At 36.2% G+C, this 22,908-nt stretch overlaps 1 protein-coding gene across 1 annotated transcript in view; it reads right to left on the minus strand.

The window, feature by feature from the left end:
* Nucleotides 1–9,987: 9,987 nt before the first annotated feature.
* Nucleotides 9,988–22,908, minus strand: part of RASA3 (RAS p21 protein activator 3) — a gene marked incomplete in the record, with an annotated part of 118,108 nt that continues 105,187 nt past the window's right edge. Inside the window, 9 exon segments of the mRNA XM_072413592.1 lie at nucleotides 9,988–14,995; nucleotides 15,735–15,918; nucleotides 16,377–16,480; nucleotides 16,641–16,849; nucleotides 17,042–17,124; nucleotides 18,291–18,397; nucleotides 18,768–18,841; nucleotides 19,354–19,431; nucleotides 21,941–22,018. Of these exon segments, the coding sequence (XP_072269693.1) occupies nucleotides 14,920–14,995; nucleotides 15,735–15,918; nucleotides 16,377–16,480; nucleotides 16,641–16,849; nucleotides 17,042–17,124; nucleotides 18,291–18,397; nucleotides 18,768–18,841; nucleotides 19,354–19,431; nucleotides 21,941–22,018 (993 nt within the window).

The following is a 22,908-nucleotide window of genomic DNA, read 5'->3' on the forward strand; positions in this document are numbered from 1 at the left end:
TGGCCTGGATGTCTGCTTTGTACTCCTCCCCCTCTGCTAGGATTCGCTACGTCGCATTATTCTTCCCCATTTCCGGTGCGGCGAGGTACGAGGCAAGGATGTCTTTTATCACCTTTACTTTTTATTCTAGCCCTTGAACCTCTGGCCCATTTATTAGTTCCAATGTTGATATCCATGGAATTCAGATAGGTGAGGAGGAGTACAAACTGAACCTCTTTTTTGACCGTATTCTGTTGACTATAACCCAACCTTTGTTTTCACTGCCGAACTTGCTCAAATATCGAGCTTGGCAAAAAAATCAATGCCTATGAATTTCACACGTCCCACATCCATGCTTGCTTTTATACAGAATACGTTTAAATTTAAATGGTTGACCCAACATCTTGACTACCTGGGTATTAAACTTACTGGTACATATGACCGGCTATATGATGCAAATTTTAAGCCACTCTTTGCTAAACACAAGGAAATGCTTTCTAAAAGGACGAATTTGCCACTTTCATGGATTGGGAGGTCTAATTCAGTTAACCTCCCTAGCGGTCTGATTCTGGCAGTATTTCCACGCAAAAAGCGGTACCATTTTTTGCATGGAAATTTATTTTACATTGTAGGTCTATAATTCTTAGGCATAACTCACATACACAAGCCTAATAGTTCATAAATTTAATAATAAACACCGACGTCACTGGGAATCCCTGTAGGACGTCTCATCATGTGGCTGGGGATCGGAGGGAGCAGACGTGTCCCCAGGACCTGCGGAGACCAGCAGGACGCCCGGAAGACAGCAAAGGTACAAGGTAAGTGAGGTTTAATTCTGCTTTTAGGTACCCCGAGTCTGGCTCAGGAATACCGATTTTTGCATGGAAAATCGACCCTAAGTCAGACTCGGGAATACCTCTAGGGGGTTAAGATGACATTTTTGCCGACACTGTTATATCCGTTTAGAACGCTTCCGGTACCAGTTCCTGTTAAAGTGCTACAAGGTCTACAAAAGTCAGTGATGTCATTTGTATGGAATGGCAAAAGACCATGTAAATCCTGGAAAACATTATTAGCTAATCAGCAATCAGGTGGATTGGGGGTTCCTAACCTTGTAAAGTATTACCAGGCTAGCCACATTGCTCCTATTTTTTCTCTATATACTGGATCATGAGCACCTTTATGGGTTCAAATTTGGCAGTTTTTTTGTCGCCCGATAGATATACAGGCACTCCCATAGATCCCTGGGAAACTCAGACCATCAATTATGACCCCACATTTACAACATATGTTTCGTTGCTGGGATGGAATAAGATATTCCAGCGATTTGATGTTCTCTATCTCTACTCCCAATCCAAAATAATCCATTGTTTACTCTGGGCTGGGAATCACCGTCTACTTTTAACTGGTGGGCGGAACATAATTATTCCACGGTATATTCACTGTTAGATCGGGAATTCTTAGCTGGGATACTATTTCTGTAAATCATGACTAGTGTTGGCCGAATAGGTCATTGTTCGATTCAGCGGCTATTCGATCGAATAGTCCAATATTTTTGGGGTGATCGAACACCGAATTTCAACACTATTAAAGTCTATGGGGAGAAACGTCGGGTTTTTTTTCATGACTGTCTAGAACTGCAAGAGCAATCAGAGGAGCGGTGCTGACAGAGATTTTCTATCCAAGAACACAGTGTCAGGTCCGCTCTTCTGATTTTTCTTGCAGCCCTAGCGGAACTGTATGTGACTCCACGGCCCGTGATACTGACAGGATGATTCCCACGGCTGCATTCATTCTGAGCACAGCCGGGGGAATCCTCCTGTCAGTGTGGGATCCCCGGGCACTGGAGGTTAAATAGGGACAAGTCTCCCCATTCATTACCTCTAGTGCTCTGTGAATGGCTGAGGAAAGGTAAACCCTGATAACCTCTAGTGCCCGGGGATCCCACACTGACAGGAGGATTCCCAGGGCTGTGCTCAGAATGAATGCAGCCGTGGGAATCATCCTGTCATTGTGGGATAACCTGGAAAAAAATAAAAGTTAGTAATAAAATGAGGAATCCTCTTTTGCACAAATATGTTCTTAATTGGGAACATGATCTGAAGGATACTCGTTCAAATGAGGAGTGGATCTGGGCTCAGTCTAAAACAGCAACTAGAGGAATGTTACTACTCTAGAGTCAGCATTTAAAGTCATGATGTGTTGGTATATGGTACCTTTTAGGCTTAAACACTTTCCGGGCCATGGCTCGGGGCTTTGTTTTCTGGGTTGTCAGGAGGAAGGGACAGTTATGCATATTTGGTGGACCTGCCCTTTTGTACATAGATTCTAGGGCAGAGTTTTTAGGATGTTAAATGGTTAAATTTCAAACATCTGGATGGCCTTACTACATTTTAAACCAACCATGCTCACCAACAAACAATTTCAACTGTGTATGTATGTCTTTTTGGCTGCCAAGCAAGTGATAGCGAGTAATTAGAAGAAACAGTTATTACCATTTCAAGTGGTGAAACTTAGAATGGATGATATGTTGGTTAATGAGAAATTATCAAGCTCCCTCATGGATTCATATCATGAGATTTTCAGCCGTTTGGGATCCCTGTATCCAGTATTCTGTGCCTTCCCTACCCCAGATGTTTCTGAATGGCTGGTAACGCTATACAACTGATGGAGAGGGTGATATGTCCTGAGTGATTGGTCCCTTTCTTAACTTGGTTTGGGTTTATAATGTTTCTGTTAGGTGCGTATATGCCATCGCACTTCTTTGTTCTTATTCACAGTATTTTCTGTAATGCATTAGCTGTATTGATTATCAATATTGGATGTTTGTACGATATCATTCCAGCTTTATTTTTCTATGAAAATTTAAAAAATGTAATAAAAACTATTGAAAACAAAAATAACAATCATTATGATGATTTTTGAGCTCTCGCCATACCAAAGGTACACCAAATTTCAAACCTTTCAGTTTTCCAATTTTCCACTGACGTAGACACAAGTTTTGCATACCATATGGGGAGCCCAATACTTATCTTGGTCCCCCAGTTTATTACCAAAATATACAAGGTATGCTTGTTTCACAAATTCTGTAATGTGTCTTCTCTGATTTTGCTGGGAATTTTCACCACAAATGTAGCAACATACATTAGGGTCATTTAAACAACTTCTTCTTGAAGAACTTATATTTCTGTAAAAAAAAAAAAAAAAAGAGAAAATGTATGAATAAAAAGAAGGCAAATGAAAGTTTCATGAAAACAATGCTACATTTAACATATAAAATGCAAAACATCGGTGTAAATAAAGATTGATAATAATATGCTGTGTTAACATTTGTTGTTGGTAAACTCTTCTATTCTGATTCCTATATCACAAGAACTAGAGCCAATTCAATAAAACTGATGTCATTTCTGGATTCAGCAGACCTGAAATACACTAAAAATATTTAAAAATCCTTTGCAAGTCAATTTTTTTTTGTTGAGCTGTGTAATCAAGTTGACATTTGGAGCTTTGTTTATAAAGCAGTGAATCTGACATTTCCTGAAACATTCCTTGGCAGACAATCAATTACTGCTATTTAAACACGTGGACTAGGAATAATTCCCACAAGGGAATGTTTCAGGGAATGTCAGTTTTACTTCTTTAAAATTAGATCTCTTAGAGTCTCTCTAATCCTCTCCAACCTTATCACTGAGAGACAATGCAAAGTGTAAATATGCATGTCCAACTACCTTCTAAAGCCACATACACTCTTGCGATTATATTCGTTGGAAAGGATCCGATTTCGAACGACTAAGCACTCCACGATGCATGAACGAGTGCTGTACATACAGCACTGTTCTGCTTCATGCAGAGGGGGGGAGGAAAATGACAGAGCTGCACCCCGCTCTCCCCCTGCTCCACTTGCATTACGATCGTTCATCGCCCGTGGATCCGCCAGGACGGTCGTTCAGACGATGAACCACGCCCACTGTACACACTTCAGATTTTCGTCCGATAACAGCCCTGAGCGGATTATTTGGTGAGGACCATTGGAAGTATATACATAGCTTAATGCTGTATTTCTTGATTTTTTTTAACACGGGGGAACCCTTGAAGTAACTCAGAACTTCAGGGAACCCCTTCTATAATTACTAAATCCACAGCTCACAGTACATAAGTATGGTGGTCAATGAGAAGAATGCCTCTTACATTGCTGACAATTGGAAAGAATGTCACCCGTAGTGTTCCACGGAACCTTGATTGAGAAACACTGCTCTGATGGGCATTCTTATCTATAGCCTTTATAACACTGTATATGCAATGACTTCTGTAAGTGATCAATTTCACATTCAATTGCTGTACTGGGTCATCCCGTTCAATATTGATTTAGATATATGCCCAGGAAATTATAGGGGATTGGTTAATGCAGGATTTTACAGTTTGTATTAGCACATCTGCCAACTTGCAGAACCTTTTCACTTCCAGTCCTTGTCATTTCTACTCCCTAAATTTGGGCATGCAAGGTATCTATAGGTACTGCTCTTTATGCATCCTTGATGCTAGTCAGATGGGTTCTGGGACCCCTCCCAATATATCATAGATCTAGACACAACCTATTTCTATTTGGATGATAATGAGATAATTTTCTTTAGGAGGGGGTATAGAAGTAGCTTATGTATTATGTATTATAGCAGCTCTCTTAAGCAATAGCTTCCTGTGTCTGTGTCATATGCCATTAAGTCACTCACTTCTCAAAAAACTGTTTAGCAAAACTCAGCAACACAGAAGAACTGTTAGCCATCTGTTTTGGGCTCCTACACACACACATTTTGTGGCTGGGTATGCAGAAATGGGTGCCTGCCATGTGGTATGTAAATGTTCATGCTTGCACACCTGGTATTGGTGTTGGCACCTAACACAGCCTGACTCATAGCAAGTTCCCTGTGACCTGACCTATGCTTCTCATGTGTTTACTGTTACTGACCTGGCTTGGCTGTTGATCTGCCTTTGTACTATAACTCACCTAATTCCCAACCTCAGCTTCTCTCCTGAACCTGATTCTGTCTAGGATTCTGCACCACTTATTTTTGGCCTTTCTCTATTCTGCAACATTACCTTTGTCTCAGTACTTTAATATCTGCTATCCTGGCTTGCTTTAAGTCCAGCTTCTTGTTTTTAAAGCCAGTGAAAATGAACTTTAATAACCTCTCCCTGTTTTACAAATGTGTTCTTTGCTTTACTTGGATTGTGACTACAATCCAAGAAAGTGACTGGAGAAAAAGAACCAATTAACCAATTATTTAAAGTCGTGTAATTGAGCTCCTATCAGGAAGTGTTCTCTGCATTGATATGGAGAAACACTCCGAAGGTTCCCACAGGCTAGATACTTCTAATTCATTCTCAATACCCCCCCCCCTATTCACCCGTGTCAGGGTGTCAAGTTTAACCCTGTTAAAGCAGTCCAAGAACCATTATAGTGATGGCTTCCCACCATATACCACTGGGAGAAGCAATGGTCTGCAATGGTCTTAGATGGTTACCACTATCTTGTACTATATACTATACTATATATCAGTGATTTTCAACCACTGTTCCGTGGCACACTAGTGTGCCGTGACATTGTCTATTTATCTTTTAAACCCTACCTTTAAAGATATAAGTATTGCTACCACATGGATACCATGAACTAGTCACGTTAGAAATATGGTAACTACCCTTGCTTCCCTAATTTAGGTGCAGACTTAGTGGCTGGTATTGTGATTCTATCATCATTATGTATTGAATATTTGACCTGGAACAAACATGCAGCCATCCAGTGCAAGTGAAATAATACTGTACCCTTCCTGAAGTTGTGCGTTTCTGGAAAAAAATGTGTTGCTGGAAAATGTACACATCAATATACCTTTCTACACCACTATAAAAGCTCACACTCTGTCTGCCAGGGTAGAAATAGGAACAGCAGTACATCTTGTGGCCACTAGATGTCTCTAGCTGATCATCGCTTGAAATAAACAAAATTGAGCAAAAGCATTCAATGGGTATTGCTGTTTTTTTGTTTTTGTTTGTATTTTTTTGGTTTAATTTGCCCTAATAATACCCTTTCGTGTTCTCAAGTAGTTTTAGAAACTAGAGCGAAGTCTAGGTTTAAAAAAAAAAAAAAAAAAGAGTAATGAATTCTACTGGCCTAACCTATGCTCCATTCCATAAAACTATGTAGAATTGAGAACATGAATTACCTTTCTGCACACTGCCATAATCTAACTTCTCACACCAACTGCTAAACTAAACACAAAATACACTGTGGGCAAATAACAGGACTAACAGCTGAGCAGTTTTACATTGCAATTTCTGGTTTATTTAATCGAAATACTCAGAATTTGATCATTTCCATGCTTTTTGTCCCCTTCTCTCTATTGGTAAACCAGATTCCAGAGAACCTTTAGTAGATGGGGGGAAGATACATACTTAATGGCCCAATTTCCTATTCCCTAAGGTATCAAACATATTAAAATGTCTACATTAAAAAAGGGGGTTCCCCACACAGTAGCTCAAGCGCCTTGTTTATTTTTAGAGGCGAGAATTAGCTACAAAGTGTAATTTTGTAACACTTTTGATTTGTGGTGTGCCGCAGGATTTTTTTAATGTAAAAAATGTGCCGTGGCTCAAAAATGGTTGAAAAACACTGCTATCTATAGATGTTGTACAAGAATGCAGGGAGTTTTATATGAGCTATATACTTTCTCTATTTTCAGTTTCCAGTCCAGGGCAGGGTACTGGGAAAGGAGCCTGAGGGAAGTAAAAAAAAAAACAATGATTGCAAGTTTGTTAGAAATTGTTGCAGAAGAAAGCCATAGCAAGACAGGACAGGGTGTGTAGGGGTTAGGTGTGCTGACAAATGGGCTTATATTCCCAGGGAGTTCTGCAAGAGGAGTTTTTTTTACCTGAGCAGATTTGAGTAACCATGTGTGATAACCTACTATCAGAGTTCAAAGCCATAACTCTGGGGCAACAGTGATAGGTATATTCCTCTAGTGAAAGCTACTTACCTATGAGCAATGGGACTGGTATTGTGAGTAACATGGTGCAGCCTGGAACATTGTTTAAGTTTGCTGCTGGAAGCTATTACCATTTCTGCTGAGGAAAAGCAACATTTTAGTTTCCTGTACCCTGAAAGAAGCCTGTTTCGGACTGTACAGCTGTGTACTGTGTCAAATGTACTTGCTGCAGAGAGGTACTTCATGCTTTAGTTCCAATACTCACAAAAAAAAACATCAACGCAAAGCAAATTATAAGGTTTTCCCTCACAGGGAATCAATGCCATCCACAGAGTGACAAGAAAAACACTAAACTTTTCCTCCTGGCTTACTCTGTGGGTCCCACAGACCTCAAATTTGGGAGACTTTCTCCCAGCTCACAGGCTTCACACAGCCTTTCTGCCTGAGAAACACCGGGCCTCAGGCTGCAACTTTCTCACAGTCCTAAAGGCAGGTACCTTTTATCAATAATGAGCAGGTGCTCCAGAGCCATTCCCAAATCCTGGCACATTCCCTGGCGGGAGGTATGGCCCCATCCAGGCCCTTTAATCCCTTTTCCAGGAAAAATTGGTAGATGATGCCAAATACCATGCAAATTTGACATCATATATTTCAACCTGCTACAAATATATATGTGTGTGTATATATATATATACACACACATATATATATATTGCAAATCTGGTTTTTGAGCAACAAACACTTAGGATTAAGTGATGTTTAGTTTACCTATCAATAAATTGGCACAAAGAGCCTGGGGGAAACATCCAGAAATCGCAGATAGATTTTACTGCAAGCAATAAATTAATTCAAATATAACTCCAGCTAAAAGTTAGATGTAAAAATAAATATAAATGTAGAAATAATGTAATTTCTCCATTGTGATTTACCTTGATTTCCATTCCTAAAGGTCACCTGTCACCAGGACAAAGGAAAAAAAAAATGAAAAGTTTTCATATTGAAGAGATTTCCTACCATTTCCTGTTGCGTCTTAAAACATTGAAGTGAGAGAAATCTCCCTGGCAGGGCGGGGGGAAGATACATACTTAATGGCCCAATTTCCTATTCCCTAAGGTATCAAACATATTAAAATGTCTACATTAAAAAAGGGGGTTCCCCACACACTTTTTACAAATATTTTACTTCACCTCTGAGTCAAAAATTGTTCATTGGTCAAGGAACCCCTGGCAACCCTAGTTGAGAAACACTGATCTGGACCCTGTTACTGTCATTGCAGTCCTTGTCTTTGCCACTTTGACCTCTTTAATGTAATTTATTTATTAAAAAGTTTATTCACGTTTATTTTATTGGAATTGTATTGATTACGGTTTTGAATGCTAGTACTGACGCCACATTTTGTGCCCTAGGTTTATACTTGAGTCAATGCATTTTTCAGGTAAAAGAAGGTACTTCGGTCTTTGTTCGAGTCAGTTTATATTTAAGTATATATGGTAATTTGACATTTTAGAAAAAAATGTATGCTATGGCATAGGACAGTATGTACCGTAGTTGATTTTTTTCAGGCTGTTTTTTTTTTTTTTTTTTTTTTTTTTTTTTTACATGAGAGATGATACATGAGACTGGTAGAGATTACTGCTATGAAAGCCTCCTACACATTTGTGCTTTCCATAGTCAGGTTATAACCACTTGTGCCAAATTTGCATAAAAAGACAAAAGGGATGAACTACAAAGAAAAAAAGAGGATGGTGTGAGGAATTAAATAATTTAACTAAAAGCCAGTAAAAAATTTCCTTCACATAAATACCAAAAATGTCTCCAAAACCCAATGATTTTCTTTAGGAGCCACAAAGACAACAGGTGCACAAATACTTGTGTACTTGATTCACAAGCAGAATCCTTACAAGTTCTGAGGTGTTCCCTAAACCAAGCCTACAGAGAAGATAATAGGTGTAATAGTTATCACAGACATTGAACCAGGCTGAATATTTATTATATGGCATTCGTTTATATTAATAAATTTAGGTGTTTCCAATTGAAGAATTTTAGTGCTACAGTATAAAAAGGCACTGTAGACAATTGTACACTTTCAACATTGTGGTAACACTTTCTATTTTAGCATGACTTTCCCTGTGAACTTGAATGGTCATCAGTACCTGGAAACACAAATGCTCTTTGAGCTAACGGACACAAAAAAACCCGCAGATACAAAATTTTAAGAAAAGGCTTCCTAGAAGAGTGGCATCTATTACACAAAGGGGGCTGGAGACATGCCAGTATTCATGTCCATGATTTTGGAATTGAAAATCCAAGCAGCTCAAATATTATCGTTGGATGTCCACAAACATTTGGCTATATAGTGTATATAACACTCAATCACCAACAAAATCACAGTGTAACCCTATTCCAAGGCCAGAGCTTGGAGAGTAGAGTAGCCAGTTCATTTGTATACATCACAACCAGCATGTAACTTCAGGCAGAACATCATGTCTTGGACCAATGGGAGGAGATGGCCCAACCTTGTCTGCTCTTTACTTTTATTTACCAGCAGTGTCTTCACTTTACTTTTCATGCAGCAGTGTCCTCACATTACATTTCATACACGTCAGAATACAAATAATCTTTCTTTCACATTATCATCTTTTTATTTCCTTGTGCTTTTAGTAAGACATTACCTACATTCAAAAATGCAACTCATAGTCTACTTGGGAGAATCTATGTTTCTTGAATGAGATATGAGAGGTACTCAGAATACATTTTCTTTTAAAGGGGGTCTTACAGCATATAGATAAAGCAGGCTCATAAAGAAGTCACGGGGGACCACTTCAACATGAAACACACAGCCTGACAGTTAAACTTAGGGACTACAAATTGGATATAGTCTTGCATATGAAAATCAGAACTGTGTTAATTATAAACATGATATACAGAAGCACAAAGAATAGTGGATCTTCACACTTCCAAGTACTCCTTCCACTGTACTCCTATATAACAGTATAATCAATGTAAAGATACATAAATAAACAAGGACCAGAAACAGATTTATTGTTCAGATTTATTAAAACATTTGTTTAATAAACAAGTAAAAACACAATGCAGTATCTACATCAAAGGTGATATATTACATATACATATTTCAGGTTTTTTTTCCCAAGGCAGTAAAGACATTCTCAACCAGGTTTATACTCATTTCCCCAAGCCAAATGTGCAACAATCCAAAAGACACATTGTGTTGGTTCAATTACTAATACATTTCTAAAATACCTTCCAGCTCAGGGCTCATTCACACTACTAAGTGAAAGCACTCTGTACACATTAACAAAGGTGTAAAGTGGTTTGTGTGGTCATGTTTCTCTATTGCAGCCTAAAATATTAACACTGTTTGAAAAAAATGCTTGTTTATGTGTATTGTAGAAAGATAGGAATACAAACTGTACTAAGGCATCTATAAAAAATACAGACCCTATGCGGCCTGCATTATAAAAGGTTTATATCAATAGCAAAGTTTATTCAAAAATATATTAAAAGGCAGAAAAAAATCCTTGCAAAAATTTCTGTCCTAAAACATATTAGTCCTTAGTATGTATGAGCCCTTACCTTCCAGTTTTAGGAAAAGGGGATTTATTGATGAATCTGCATGAATAAACCCAAATTAGATTTAGCAAGTGAGTGAGAGTTTATAGCTTTTAAATAATGTGTTACATGTATACCTTGCTTCTCCATAGCATGAGTGCTTGTAGTACCAAATAATGTGTAATAGCAAAATACTCAACTATTTCTAGCTCAAGAAGGGACCAACATATGCCAATAATAAACAGCTGCATTTACCTGTTCTCAAGTCTAATCTAGCAAGACAATTTAATTATTCAGTTGACGGGGACAAATTCATATCACTGTAACATATTATACAGGAACATTTTGGAATATTTAATCATTAAAATGGCAGCAGATTACAGCATATACAAGGGTTACCATAAAGTTGAAACTTTTAGGATAAAAAAGAAAATAGGAAGTGACATAAAACAAAATGTAACATTTGACTTTGTTGTAGACAGTGAAATCACTGAATCTATTTTAGTAACTTTCAATCATGTTTTGATATTGTTTATACACCCTCTAGAAGTAAAAATGTTATGGAAAGTTTTCTAGCTTCGTATGTTGAAATGAAGAACTGTAAAAGAAAGATTTGACTATGGAACGTGCTCTTCAAAGACGGGGCATTCCATATGAGCTACTCTACATACACAATACACATCTAGTCTATAGAAAGTGAAATCATAAAAGAGATGTATCATGAAAAGATGATTTTGGATTGTCCTAACAATATCAAAAATATATACTAGGTGGTCTAGTGTGGTAATGTATATAACTGAAAATGTCTTTTATTTTCATCAATAGTTGTAACTTGGGTGATTAGGGCCCTTAAAAAAACACAAACTCAAGTCTCTTTACATATACCAATAAGTTATGAATAGTGAGTTTTTCAACAGAAAAAGTAAAATGACAAACAAGAGGACGCTTCTCAGGAAACTCCATATCCAGAAATAAAAAAGGATGTGCTTTTTAAAATCCTAAAGTCTTATTTTCCTGCGTATTGTACATTATGTGAGACTCAGTGTACTGCACCACACATAATGTGAATAAGTCCTATTTGCAATATATGCAAGTGATTTGAAAACAAGGATGCAGAAATGGGAGGGGAATCAGATGCCCCAAAACAGCATGGATAACTCTAACACAATACAATTTATTTTGTATTTCAAATGATAAAATTAAAGTAATATGTGACCTGTAAAGAGACAGTCTAAGTGATTTTGTTATTCTATGAGTAGACCAAAATACTTCTTGTTTTGTCTTTGTACGTGGAGGATACACAATTAAAACAAACACCAATTCAAGCTGATGCACATAACATGTTTAAGACTAGATGGGATGGATCACTAACCATTCCTATAATACTGATAATGTAAAACATTAAAGCTGATTAGCTGATTAAACAATAACACAGGGAACAGATTTCTCAAACATTTTTTTTTTTACATTGTTTGACTTCTCTACCTACAGTATATCAATGGCTTCAGTTACATTGCTAAAAACTGCATTATTTCTGCGAAGCTCCAACATTTTTCACAACATAGACAAAATGTTTTCTATTCTCTATACTGTTTTCTGCTGTACTCTGTTCTACTTAAACATAGATATTACATCCTATATTTTACTGATTACATCCACTGGGACTGTCAGATAGACACATTTTTAAAACATCTCTAAGAACAGAGAGACACACAGTTTAAAATACAGTACTTTCTGTGGATGAAGACTAGAATGGGCGCAGTTCAGGTTGCAAAACTTAGCCAACTGCTGTATCTAGGACAAGAACACATAGATATTGGAGAGTTATTAGTTGGATCAAGCTTTGCTGGTCTGTGTTATTGTTATAATATGCATATCTTCAAAAGAGCAGCCTGATTGCTCCCACATAAAAGTTAAAGCTTGAAACAAAGGTGTCAAAATTCAAATACTTTCACCATTAGTCTAATTTCTAAGTGCTTCACATTCTATACTCTGATTCACAATGTTTTGCCTATACTATAACAGATTTGGGTGCTATCCACCCACAACAGTTTTAGTAAAATGACACTGAAACAAGTCTGCATGTTTCTAAATACAACTTAAAAATTTATATAAAGACATCCTTTTATCTTTACTGCCCATGTGTGGGAATTAAAATTTTTCCTTTCTGCCTATGTGTGGGAATTGAAAGGTTTTCTAAGTGTAAGGTTGGAAAGATGTGCTAAATGCACTACATAATACTCTGTTAGCCTCCAGTGGAACTCCAGGCAAACAGATATTTATGGTTAGATCACAAAATAAGAATTGTTACACCTGCCAAAGATTTGCAAGCCAATCGTTTTATGTGAATACTCCTTAGAGTATAACTGTAAGGAACTACAGCAAATACTGAAGGATTGTTTTTGCCACAGGTGACAAAAAAAATGCAGGGAAGGGAAGAAGGCAGGGAAAAATACCTTTGATGATTATACTGATGATTTTAGACCCGCCTGGTAGTGGACTTTACTAGCCATGGACAGAGGTATTTTCAAGTTTACATGTGTTACCTTGAACCAAAAATCTTAAAAAAATATAACTGTAATAAATCAATTTCCTCAATATGATCATTGATTCAGGTATAAAGTGAACAAATGGAATAATAACCATATAATAATGACTATGACCATATAATAATGACTGTTCTATAAAAGGAAAATCACATGCCAGGCAGCTCATTTTGATGAAGCTCACATTTACATAGCAAGCTGTGATACAGCTAAGGTATTTTTGTTCCTGATAGCACACATCATTGAACAAACCATATTTCACTAACTAAATAGCTAGGAGTTGGCAAGATAGGAGTGCAATGTATTTTTCAAGCTGTGTGGTTGGCACTCAGTTTACAAGATTGTTTTCAAGTATAACATTTAAGCTCTTATCTATATTACATTGAATAACAGCACAAAGCTATGATACACTTTCTAAAAACCCGATTGAGTTTAACTGAAATAAAGGTAAACAAGGTAAAATCTTAAATCTAATAAAAGGGTGTGCAGTACCAAATTTGCACTACAATTTAGATATAATAAAGAAAACGGAAATTGTGACTTCCTGCTGGCTAGTGTGTGGGCTGGCCATTGATAAAATGAAATCAGCTGGCTTTTCTGTAAAGTCAGGAACTATCTTACCACTGCTTACTGTGGCAAAACAATGGGCAACCTAACCACTGCATCTGCTAAACCTGACCACGAATTGGACTTTTTTATCTAGGCAAGTGTGTGTGCAACCACATTACAAATGTACATATATTTTGTTTCCTTTTATCTAATTGTAAAGATGAATTATTAAGCCTCATCATACACAGGATAAAACTGCCTGTAGCAGTGATGATAATGCAGTCATCTGGGTATAGAAGCAGCAATCAGTTCTTGCTAAATTGGCTTTCTTAAATAAGAAGCACAATATATAAGCTCTTTGGCACAAAGGATGACACTGATATACAAATCCGTTACTATAAAACCATGGTTGGAAACGTCTTTATTGGCAAGAATATGGCTTAAGCAGTCCACTCTGTACAGCTGCTGTGATTCAGAATAAAATAAGTGGTTTATTCCACAGGCAAATTTCTAAATGAAGGGAAAATATATCTTCTTCAAACACTTTTTGCCCTTTTAAAATGAATATCTAACATAGAATTTAGAACATGGAACCTTCTCTATCAAAATCAGTAATGCAATAACTAACTCAAGTAATCCAGTGCTTACAAAATACTTTTTGTTATATGAGCCAGCTGACATACACACAGGGTGGAAAGTAATGTATTAGAAGTGAATTAATTAGAAAGTAAACACACCATCCTATGGTATGATTGCTACAGAAGCATTTTTTTTTTACATTTTTGCCATCAAAATAAAATATTTTGTTAACATTGCATTGTGTTGAACACGTCTTCTGGGATTTATAGGTCTCTTTAAATCCAATCTTCATAAGAGTCCATTATTTACAGTGCAGTCCTGAGTCAAAATCAGGCAGAAAAATCTGTGTTTCAGCACCCCCTTGTGGCAGAAAAGCATCAGACAAGATGTAAGGTTTATTGTAGTTCCAGGAATGCGTAGTTTAAAACACAAGGGAAAGCAAAGGAGGCATTAGTGGATCAGTTCATTGAACTGATCAGAGGGGTAAGGGCATTGGGGTAAGCTATAAAAAAAAGAGATAGTTGTCATCTGTTTCAGATGATTAAAGTGCATTACAACTCTGTAACAGTCCTTGAAAACACCTCCACAACACCTCCGCTTGTCTTGCTCTGAGTTCTACTACCAGTGTTACAACACAAACTCATAAAGACCTTACTTTCCTATTATTATGAGTGAGAGGAGACATTTCCTTTTGTAATCCTTGAAGTGCATCCTATGGCAAGTCAAATAGAATGAGTTGACACCTCAGACTGCTGTCTGATGTAGGTCTGGAAACTCTTATCTCCTATTGGATGTTCTCTGGAAAAAGAAATAGCAGTAGTTAGACACATTTCTTTTACGTTAAGAACACACATAAACAAAGGTGCCAATATATATTTATATATAGAGAAGCAGGTATGTCCTTTACAAAGTATATTATTTTAACACCATTTTGATTGTGGGAACGAGCATCTTATACATAAGCCCCAGTCAAGTTTAAAAGTTAAGCACTGAAATAAAGGAAACCAAGCCAAAATTTTTTTTTTTAAACAACTTTATCTATAGTGTTCCAAACCACTTCCATTCTTAAAATAGACTTGTTGAATTTATGCTATTGGTGAGACTTCACTGTGATTTTGCTGGCTAGGTACTCCAACTGACAACCACTGTACATACCTTTCAGGGCAGCAATACAGAAATTGATTTGATAGGGTGTAGTTAACCCACCCAGAAAAATAAAGAGCTTTACAAACTAAACAATAGTGGGAATATATATGGTCAGGTATTTCCCCAACCACATGGTGAGTTACCATCTTGAAATCTTTATTACCTGTTGCAATGTGGCTAACAATGCTGCTAATGCAGGTGTACACCTTTTCCTCTTTACCTACCAATCGCAATATTTAAAATAATCAGTTGGTGTTGGAGAGAATTGCCTTTAAAAGCCCTACCCATCCAAGACAAGCAATAATTGTTTCTGGAATAAAACTTTCAGGCAATGTGTGGCAGCCTTTTCTCCTCCTTGAAATGGACATTGTTTAAAATATGTTGTACTTACTGACTTCCATATTTAGTCTTTTTGAATTTATCCCGTTTGTACTGAGCATGCTCCTCTTCTAATGTCTTAACAGCTTCAATAACGCTACATAGTGTTTTGTATGTTTCACGAGGATCATCAATAACAAAACTGCTGTATTCTTCTTGTTCAGGTCCATCATATACTGACCGACTACCACAAGCCTCTACAAGACAGCATAAGAAAGACCATTTACTTCTCTAGCAATATTTATTATTACACTAAGAAAATCATATAAAATTCAAAAAACATCCCTTAAATATTACCTGAATTTGAACACTTAGTTGCAACATCTAATCTAAGAATAAAAACATCTGAATCCACAAGTCTTAAAGTATAATGATTAGAGTGGTCAAAAGCATTGATGAACAATCAATGTCTGGTATAATTTAAACCAGTTTGACTTAAGGTAGCAAGGAAGGGTTAAAAAATAACTTTTGCCAGTCCCATTGCAAGCAAACTGTGTCTTGAGGTTAAACTGAGATAATGTTTAACACCAAACTGATACGATTATCAAAACAATCAATCAGATAAAAATTTGTGATACATGTGTGCCTAGCATTGCTCCGTTTTAAGACTACAAGACGGGTATATAATGAATGTTATTTTAGAAGATGAAGTCACCTTGCATTTTTTCCAGCTTGGACATGTAGGTGTTAAAAAGGGAGTAAATACGCTCCGTTTCCCTATCACCATCAATGACAAGTTGGATGTTTGCTGGCAGACCTCTGGAACAAAAGAACAAACGCATTACAAATAGTTATAAGGATGCATGTGCCAATTTATATTACATATAAATGCTTTGTCTAGAGGTAGAAAACATTACTACTCACTATGGATTATACGATATAATGGAAAAACAATAAAGCCATATAATGGAAGTCTTACCCAGTACAGGGACTGCAGCCAGTGGCAGTGTCTGCAGTAGCTTTACAACACAACCAATGCCCATTTAGATATGCAGAGGGATGGAAAACAGTAAGACGCTTCTTGTTACACTGGCTGACTTTGGTGAGGATGTCTATCCAATCCTTTGCTTCCACACAGTTATTTGCTTGAATATACAAAGTACGTATTGGCTGGATGACTTGAAACATCTTAAAAGACAAGACACTAAAATTAGAACTAATCGCACATCAGTTTTAATGCCTTATGGCACACCTTTCAGGGAACAATACATTTTTCTATTAATATTGTATGGAGCAATGATAATGGTGACCCTAAATGCATTCTTAAGTAAATTTCTTATAAAGTAAAATATGTGAGTGAAAGGTATTTTATCTGCTTACATTCTTCATTTTGAAGGACTCCTCTTCCACTTTCTCTACTGCTAGAATGTTTTCAATTGGAATACTGCACAATGGGTGATCACCTAGTGGGAACATAGAAAAATGATTAAAGTACAAGCCAGGAGATGGTATCTCAGAGCAACTTTTCAGGCTGTCTAAAATAACCAATAATATTGTGTATTGTACTAAGCATCTGTCAAAGTGTAGTAACTTTATGGATTTGAGCAGTCTTCTGGGTACTATACTCAGAACTCCATCCCAAACTAAAAGTTTTTTCTCTCAAATACAAACACCAAAATTTATGTATATACTGCTCAGGGCAACATCACATGGGGAATGAGCATGATTTAAAATTAGAACCCCCTACTGAGCTATTACTGCTCTCCAGGACTCCATTACAGATATCGGACAATGGTTGTACCAGACAAGAAGTAAAGTAGAGCCTCTAATATTTTTGGGGGTTGGACTGATCATCCTAGGAGACTTCTGGGCTGCTCCTTCTGCTCATGCTTGATCTTGCAAAAGGAGCTTTTTCCTGTAATTGGAAAAAAATGCAGATCTCATGGATGCTCATTGAGAGCAGCACTCTTTATTGTCCCTATTTACAGCTGGCTAAGTAGCCCCATCTTGCGCCTGTGGAGTGCGAGACTGGGTGATGTAGCCAGAAGAAGAAAGAAGACGAAAGATGGCAGTGCACTAGGATGAAGTTGGGACCCAAATGTGAGCAGCTCTGAAGGAATCAGGGGCTCTGCAGAAGTAATGGGGGTGTGATTTTTTTTCTTGTTTAGTTGAGCTTTAATGGCACCACATTACACTAGTGAGTATAATGGTGAACACAGGCTCTAACGGTTTTGGGTGCAATTTCATTAAGCAACTATTGCAAAGTTTGAGTTTCTAAGCTCCTCTTGCAGGGTGGATATATGAACACACACACTTTATGTATAAAGAAAGAAACTACAGGAAAAAAATCACTGTTGTAAAAATATTTCATGTCACCTAGTTGGACAGGGGTCAGACGAGGAGGGCCATATGCCCGTGAGCTTCCACATGGGCATTTCAAATTACCAGCCAATATATGCCAGACGGCATAAATTAGGCTCACTATGGAATAGGCACGTTTCTAAAACACTACAACGTACACATGGTACCAGAAGATGTGTGATAACGCACATGGTTAGGAGTGCTACAAATGTAGCAGTTTTTAGTTTTCCTTACTGAAAGCTTACAAAGAAATCTATGCATGATTTACCTTTGTTTTTGTGGTATGTAAACTCATGGTTTGAAAGGCGAAACCATCGCTTCTTGAAGTTCTTCATACCGAAACGCTTTCTTCCCTGAGCTCTTTTGATCATAAATCTGGGTAAAGAGGAACAAGATAAAACACTATTTTCCTCTGCAAACATTACAAACATTAAAAGTGTTACATTGAAAGGCCCTAAAAATACAGTGAAAAAAGTTCTGGGTTATAAAGAGCGTCCGATGCAATCTCACTAAGATTTCTCATCATATGCCAATAATTTATTTTCACACAATACAAGAAAAACCCCTACAAAATGAAAAAAAAAAATGCAGTGCGTTTTAACACATGGTAACACTGTTAATGTGTTTTCACATGATGCAGAATGCAAAGGTGACAACAAGACCAATAAAATTGACTAAAAACAATGAGTTTTTCTATTTAGTACCATAAATAGTGTCACCGCTAATTACATAAAAATTAACTCACCCTTCTTTGAGCACAATTGGTTGCTCTATACTTTTGTGGTCTCTTCTTCCAGAAGATGAAATTAAATCCAGAAACTAAACAACAAAGAGTAATGCATTAGTTAAAAGGAGAAATTGCAGCGTGATATGAATGAACAGACTCCAATAATTCCTAAATAACGCAGTGTGTAGCATCTGTGCTCCTGAAACACTACTCCTTTCATGAATAAATCCTCAGCATGTTCAGCCATGATGTTCATTTTATCCAATGATTAAGATACATGACCTGGATCACATCAATTTACTTTAATGAAAGGGGAGATTTTACTACAAATTAAATCCACCCTGGAAACTGAGACGTCAACACCATCCACAAAAACATCAGATTACCAAGAATACAAGACCACACTGAAATGGTAAATCAAAGGTAAAGCCTGGTAAATAAAGTCAAGTATTATAGTATAAAAGGTAACAATTTGTTTTCTACATTTTGTTAATCTATGACTTTTAATTTATACAATGTATATAATTTTATTGTAATGTATTTAAATCTATAAGGCTAATTAAAGCTAATTTAAATGTATAAAAGGTAAGTTTTCATGTCTTACATTTTTAACAGCGTCCGCATACTTCTGCTCATTAAAGTAGTCATAAAATGCAGCCATATAGGTTTCTTTGAAGCTGGCCTGAAAGAAGAAGTCATCAAATATGTAAATATGACAAGTTACAAATGTAACATTGCTTTAATTATTAAAAATGACCAACTGGTGTTTTTATTTTGTTTATTTAGAGTCTATGTTCAGATTTCTCTTTACTTCTTGACTCATACACAGATTAAAACATAAGTGGTAGTCTTTCTGAACACACAGTTGAAGAAGAAGACAACTTCCTCTCTATTCCTGATCCTTAGAAACATCAAAAATTTGGATTCTTCCTCATTTCCGTCATTTCATCAGTTCCACAAACATAGGGTAACTAGGACAAATACAGTGAATATTGAATGTTGGATCACAGACAGGAATGACATTTTTAGCTACCAATATACTTTTATGCAATTTGTCAACCACCATGACATACTAAAATCATTGGATCTGTCATTTATTTTAATTTTAGAGGTACAGCCGTGATTTCGAATTAATTACAAAAAAGTTTACACATTTGTGCATCACAATCCAAATTGCTAGTGCATATGATGCACATCGTGACTTGGACAACATAATACAAGAGAAGACTTGGAGGATGGAGTATAACTTGACCACAGACTGAAACTGTGAATAAATCTATGTAAGCACAATCTCTATATTACTATGGGAAATACAAAATAAAGTTACGAATGGTCAAAAACTTTAATCATCAAGTTTTTTATATAAAATGATATGTAATGGTATTTATAAATACATATGCTGTTATAGCTTATCACAATTTAAAGTTATTTATAAAAGTAAAATTTAAATCAGAAAATCTAAAGTACATGTTTGGGTTTAGTAGTTATTTTAGTAAGCTTACAATGTATTGTACAAGTACTGGGTATGGCTGTAACCCTATAAATTATGCTGGCATTATACTGGCTTCTTAGGTCCAGAAATTTAAGTAGGTTTGTGTGCCATTCAGATACAAACATTTTGCTCAGATCCTACTGATACTTATGTCTACTACTCTGGAGGAAATCACAAGACTCAAAATATGTATCTTTTCTGTGACTCATCCCTGTGCCTAGAAGAAGTAACAAATACCAGGACCTGGTTCTATTTCACAAGATCCAGCACCATGCCCTGGGATAACCTATGTTCTTGTATGAGTACAAACAGATGTTCACTCCTTGGTAAAAGCGTCATAAATAATGGATTTGTGGGAAGAGAAATGCTAAAACAAACAAATTGCAGACTTGTACGCTTTATTTTGTTTTATAAAGAAAAGTGGTTGAAGATTAACATTACCCAGTCCAGAAAGGATGTAGATCACAAAAGAGAGAAAAGAAGAGCAACTAAGTTATTAAGGGAGCCCTAGGGCCTTAACTTTTAGGTAAACTTAATGTAATCACCCTTCAGAAGATATGATTAAAAGAGAATGTGTTCAAATAGTCCAGATAGAAAACCCAGTGGAAAGGGTCCTTTACAGCTTTGCAAATGTGGAACATTTTTCCTTGGGATAGCCTCAAAATGGATCAGGAAGTACACACAATATGGATGGATACTGAAATGTGTACCTATATAACCTAAATAACCTATAGTATATGTTATTCCAAGGAATGTCTGATTGCCTTAGAGACCTGATAAAGCTAATTTTGTTAACGCCTTCTTCTTCACTAGCTGCAGGTTTAGGAAGAAAGGTGTTTTTTCCTGGACTGAACTAGAATTTCAGTTTAGATTTTTTTATTTTAATTGTATTGTTTGGTTTGTTTTTAATAATTATTTATTGTTTCAAAGGGATAAAGAATAAAGAAAATGTAAGAGTCAAATACAAAATTGAAATGTCTCCTCGAAAAGTAGAGATTAGACTGTAAATGACCTGGTTGTCTGTGACCAATTTTGATATGAATTTTTTTCCATAGCAATAGCACAGTATGTTTATTGCTAGTAAATCTAGTGATTAGCTACAATCAAACGGTTTGTTTTGTTTAAATTGGTACTCCTTTATTGTTATTTTGAATGTTTAAATGCCAATAATTGAATAATATGTTATGAATCCTGTATGGCTGATGTGTCACCTTTATCTAATAAATCTACCTTTGCAAGTTTGATGTAGGAAGGAGCTAGTGCTTGTGTGTAATATGAATAACTACCAATGTAAAGGTTTATTCTTTAAAAATATTTATATTTTTATGGTTAATATATTTTATATAATATTTTTAAATTTTAGAAATATGCAGGAAAACAAGAATTAGAGAAACACATCGGTTTTTGGTGTTTTGACATGAGTGAATACCTGCAGGAGTTCATAAATAATGTATTGCAGAGAAAATGTACTGTGTCTTTAGCCTGTTAGCTATGGAGAAAAGCAAAATGTTACCAGGTAAAACACACCCTTGTTAGCCGAACAGATTAAAACTGCAAGACCTTATTTATCAATTATGGTAGGTCTGAAAGAAGTTATTCTATTAAACTAATCAAGGGTTTTACCTGTTGAATGGCTCTTCACCACCTACTTTTGAGTTTTGGCTAGAAAGCATACAACCAATAGTATAACAGCACTTACAGATTTGGACTTGGATAAGCTGCCCAGTGTTTGTATGGTCTTGGAGATAAGTGTTAAGGTTCTGGATGTCTGTGGATCCTGTAGGACATAGGACATACGAGTCATTTACATAAACTAGTAAAAAAAATGTATAAAACTTTCGGTATATAAAACCTCACTGTCATAACTCTATAAAGTAGATATGAAATCCAACAGGAACACCAGCACTCATGAATGCTACAGGTTTTCAGAAATAAATAGCAAGACACATCGATACCAGCAGTCACAAAGTAATTGTGAAATGGTTAACCCTCCAGATTTAGCTAAAAACTGAAGCATAAGTTTGAAACAGATGTGGTGTATTGCAGCTAGACAAAAAATGCACAACCTAGCAAAGAAATGATTTTCATTTCAACATATAAATAATTATTTTAGTATTAATGAAGGTTTTTTATACGGCTAATCCAACGTATTATTATTTGTTTTCACTGAATGCAAAAAAAAAAATATCTTTTCTGCTTTTAAACATTCCAGACTGACATTTTAAAACAATTTGCAAACATATCCGAAATTAATAAATCCCTGTAATCCTGGATTACAATTATCTAAAAAAAAAAAAAAAAATGACACAGACATAACATCCGCTTTGTACACACTATTGCACTTAAAGTAATATTATGGATTGGTTTTCAGTTTAATTAAAATATGAAAATAAATAATCAACAGACAGATATGATATAACAGCATAAAGTAATGCTATTTCCAGACCATTAATTTTCCCCAAACTAACAACTAAGATTATGTGCCTTTAACATGTTTTAAGCATGTTTTTACCTGTAAATGCATTCTTTGTGTAGACATCCAAAAATCCTTGAATTTCTGCTGGGTGTCACCATTTTAGATGAGATGTCAGCAGCCCTAGCAGACCCAATGCTGTCACCTAAGTGACAACGTATAAATATGGTACATGTCTCAGGAAGGGGGAAAGA

Source organism: Pyxicephalus adspersus, chromosome 1 (genome assembly GCF_032062135.1).
Source record: "Pyxicephalus adspersus chromosome 1, UCB_Pads_2.0, whole genome shotgun sequence".
NCBI lineage: Eukaryota > Metazoa > Chordata > Amphibia > Anura > Pyxicephalidae > Pyxicephalus > Pyxicephalus adspersus.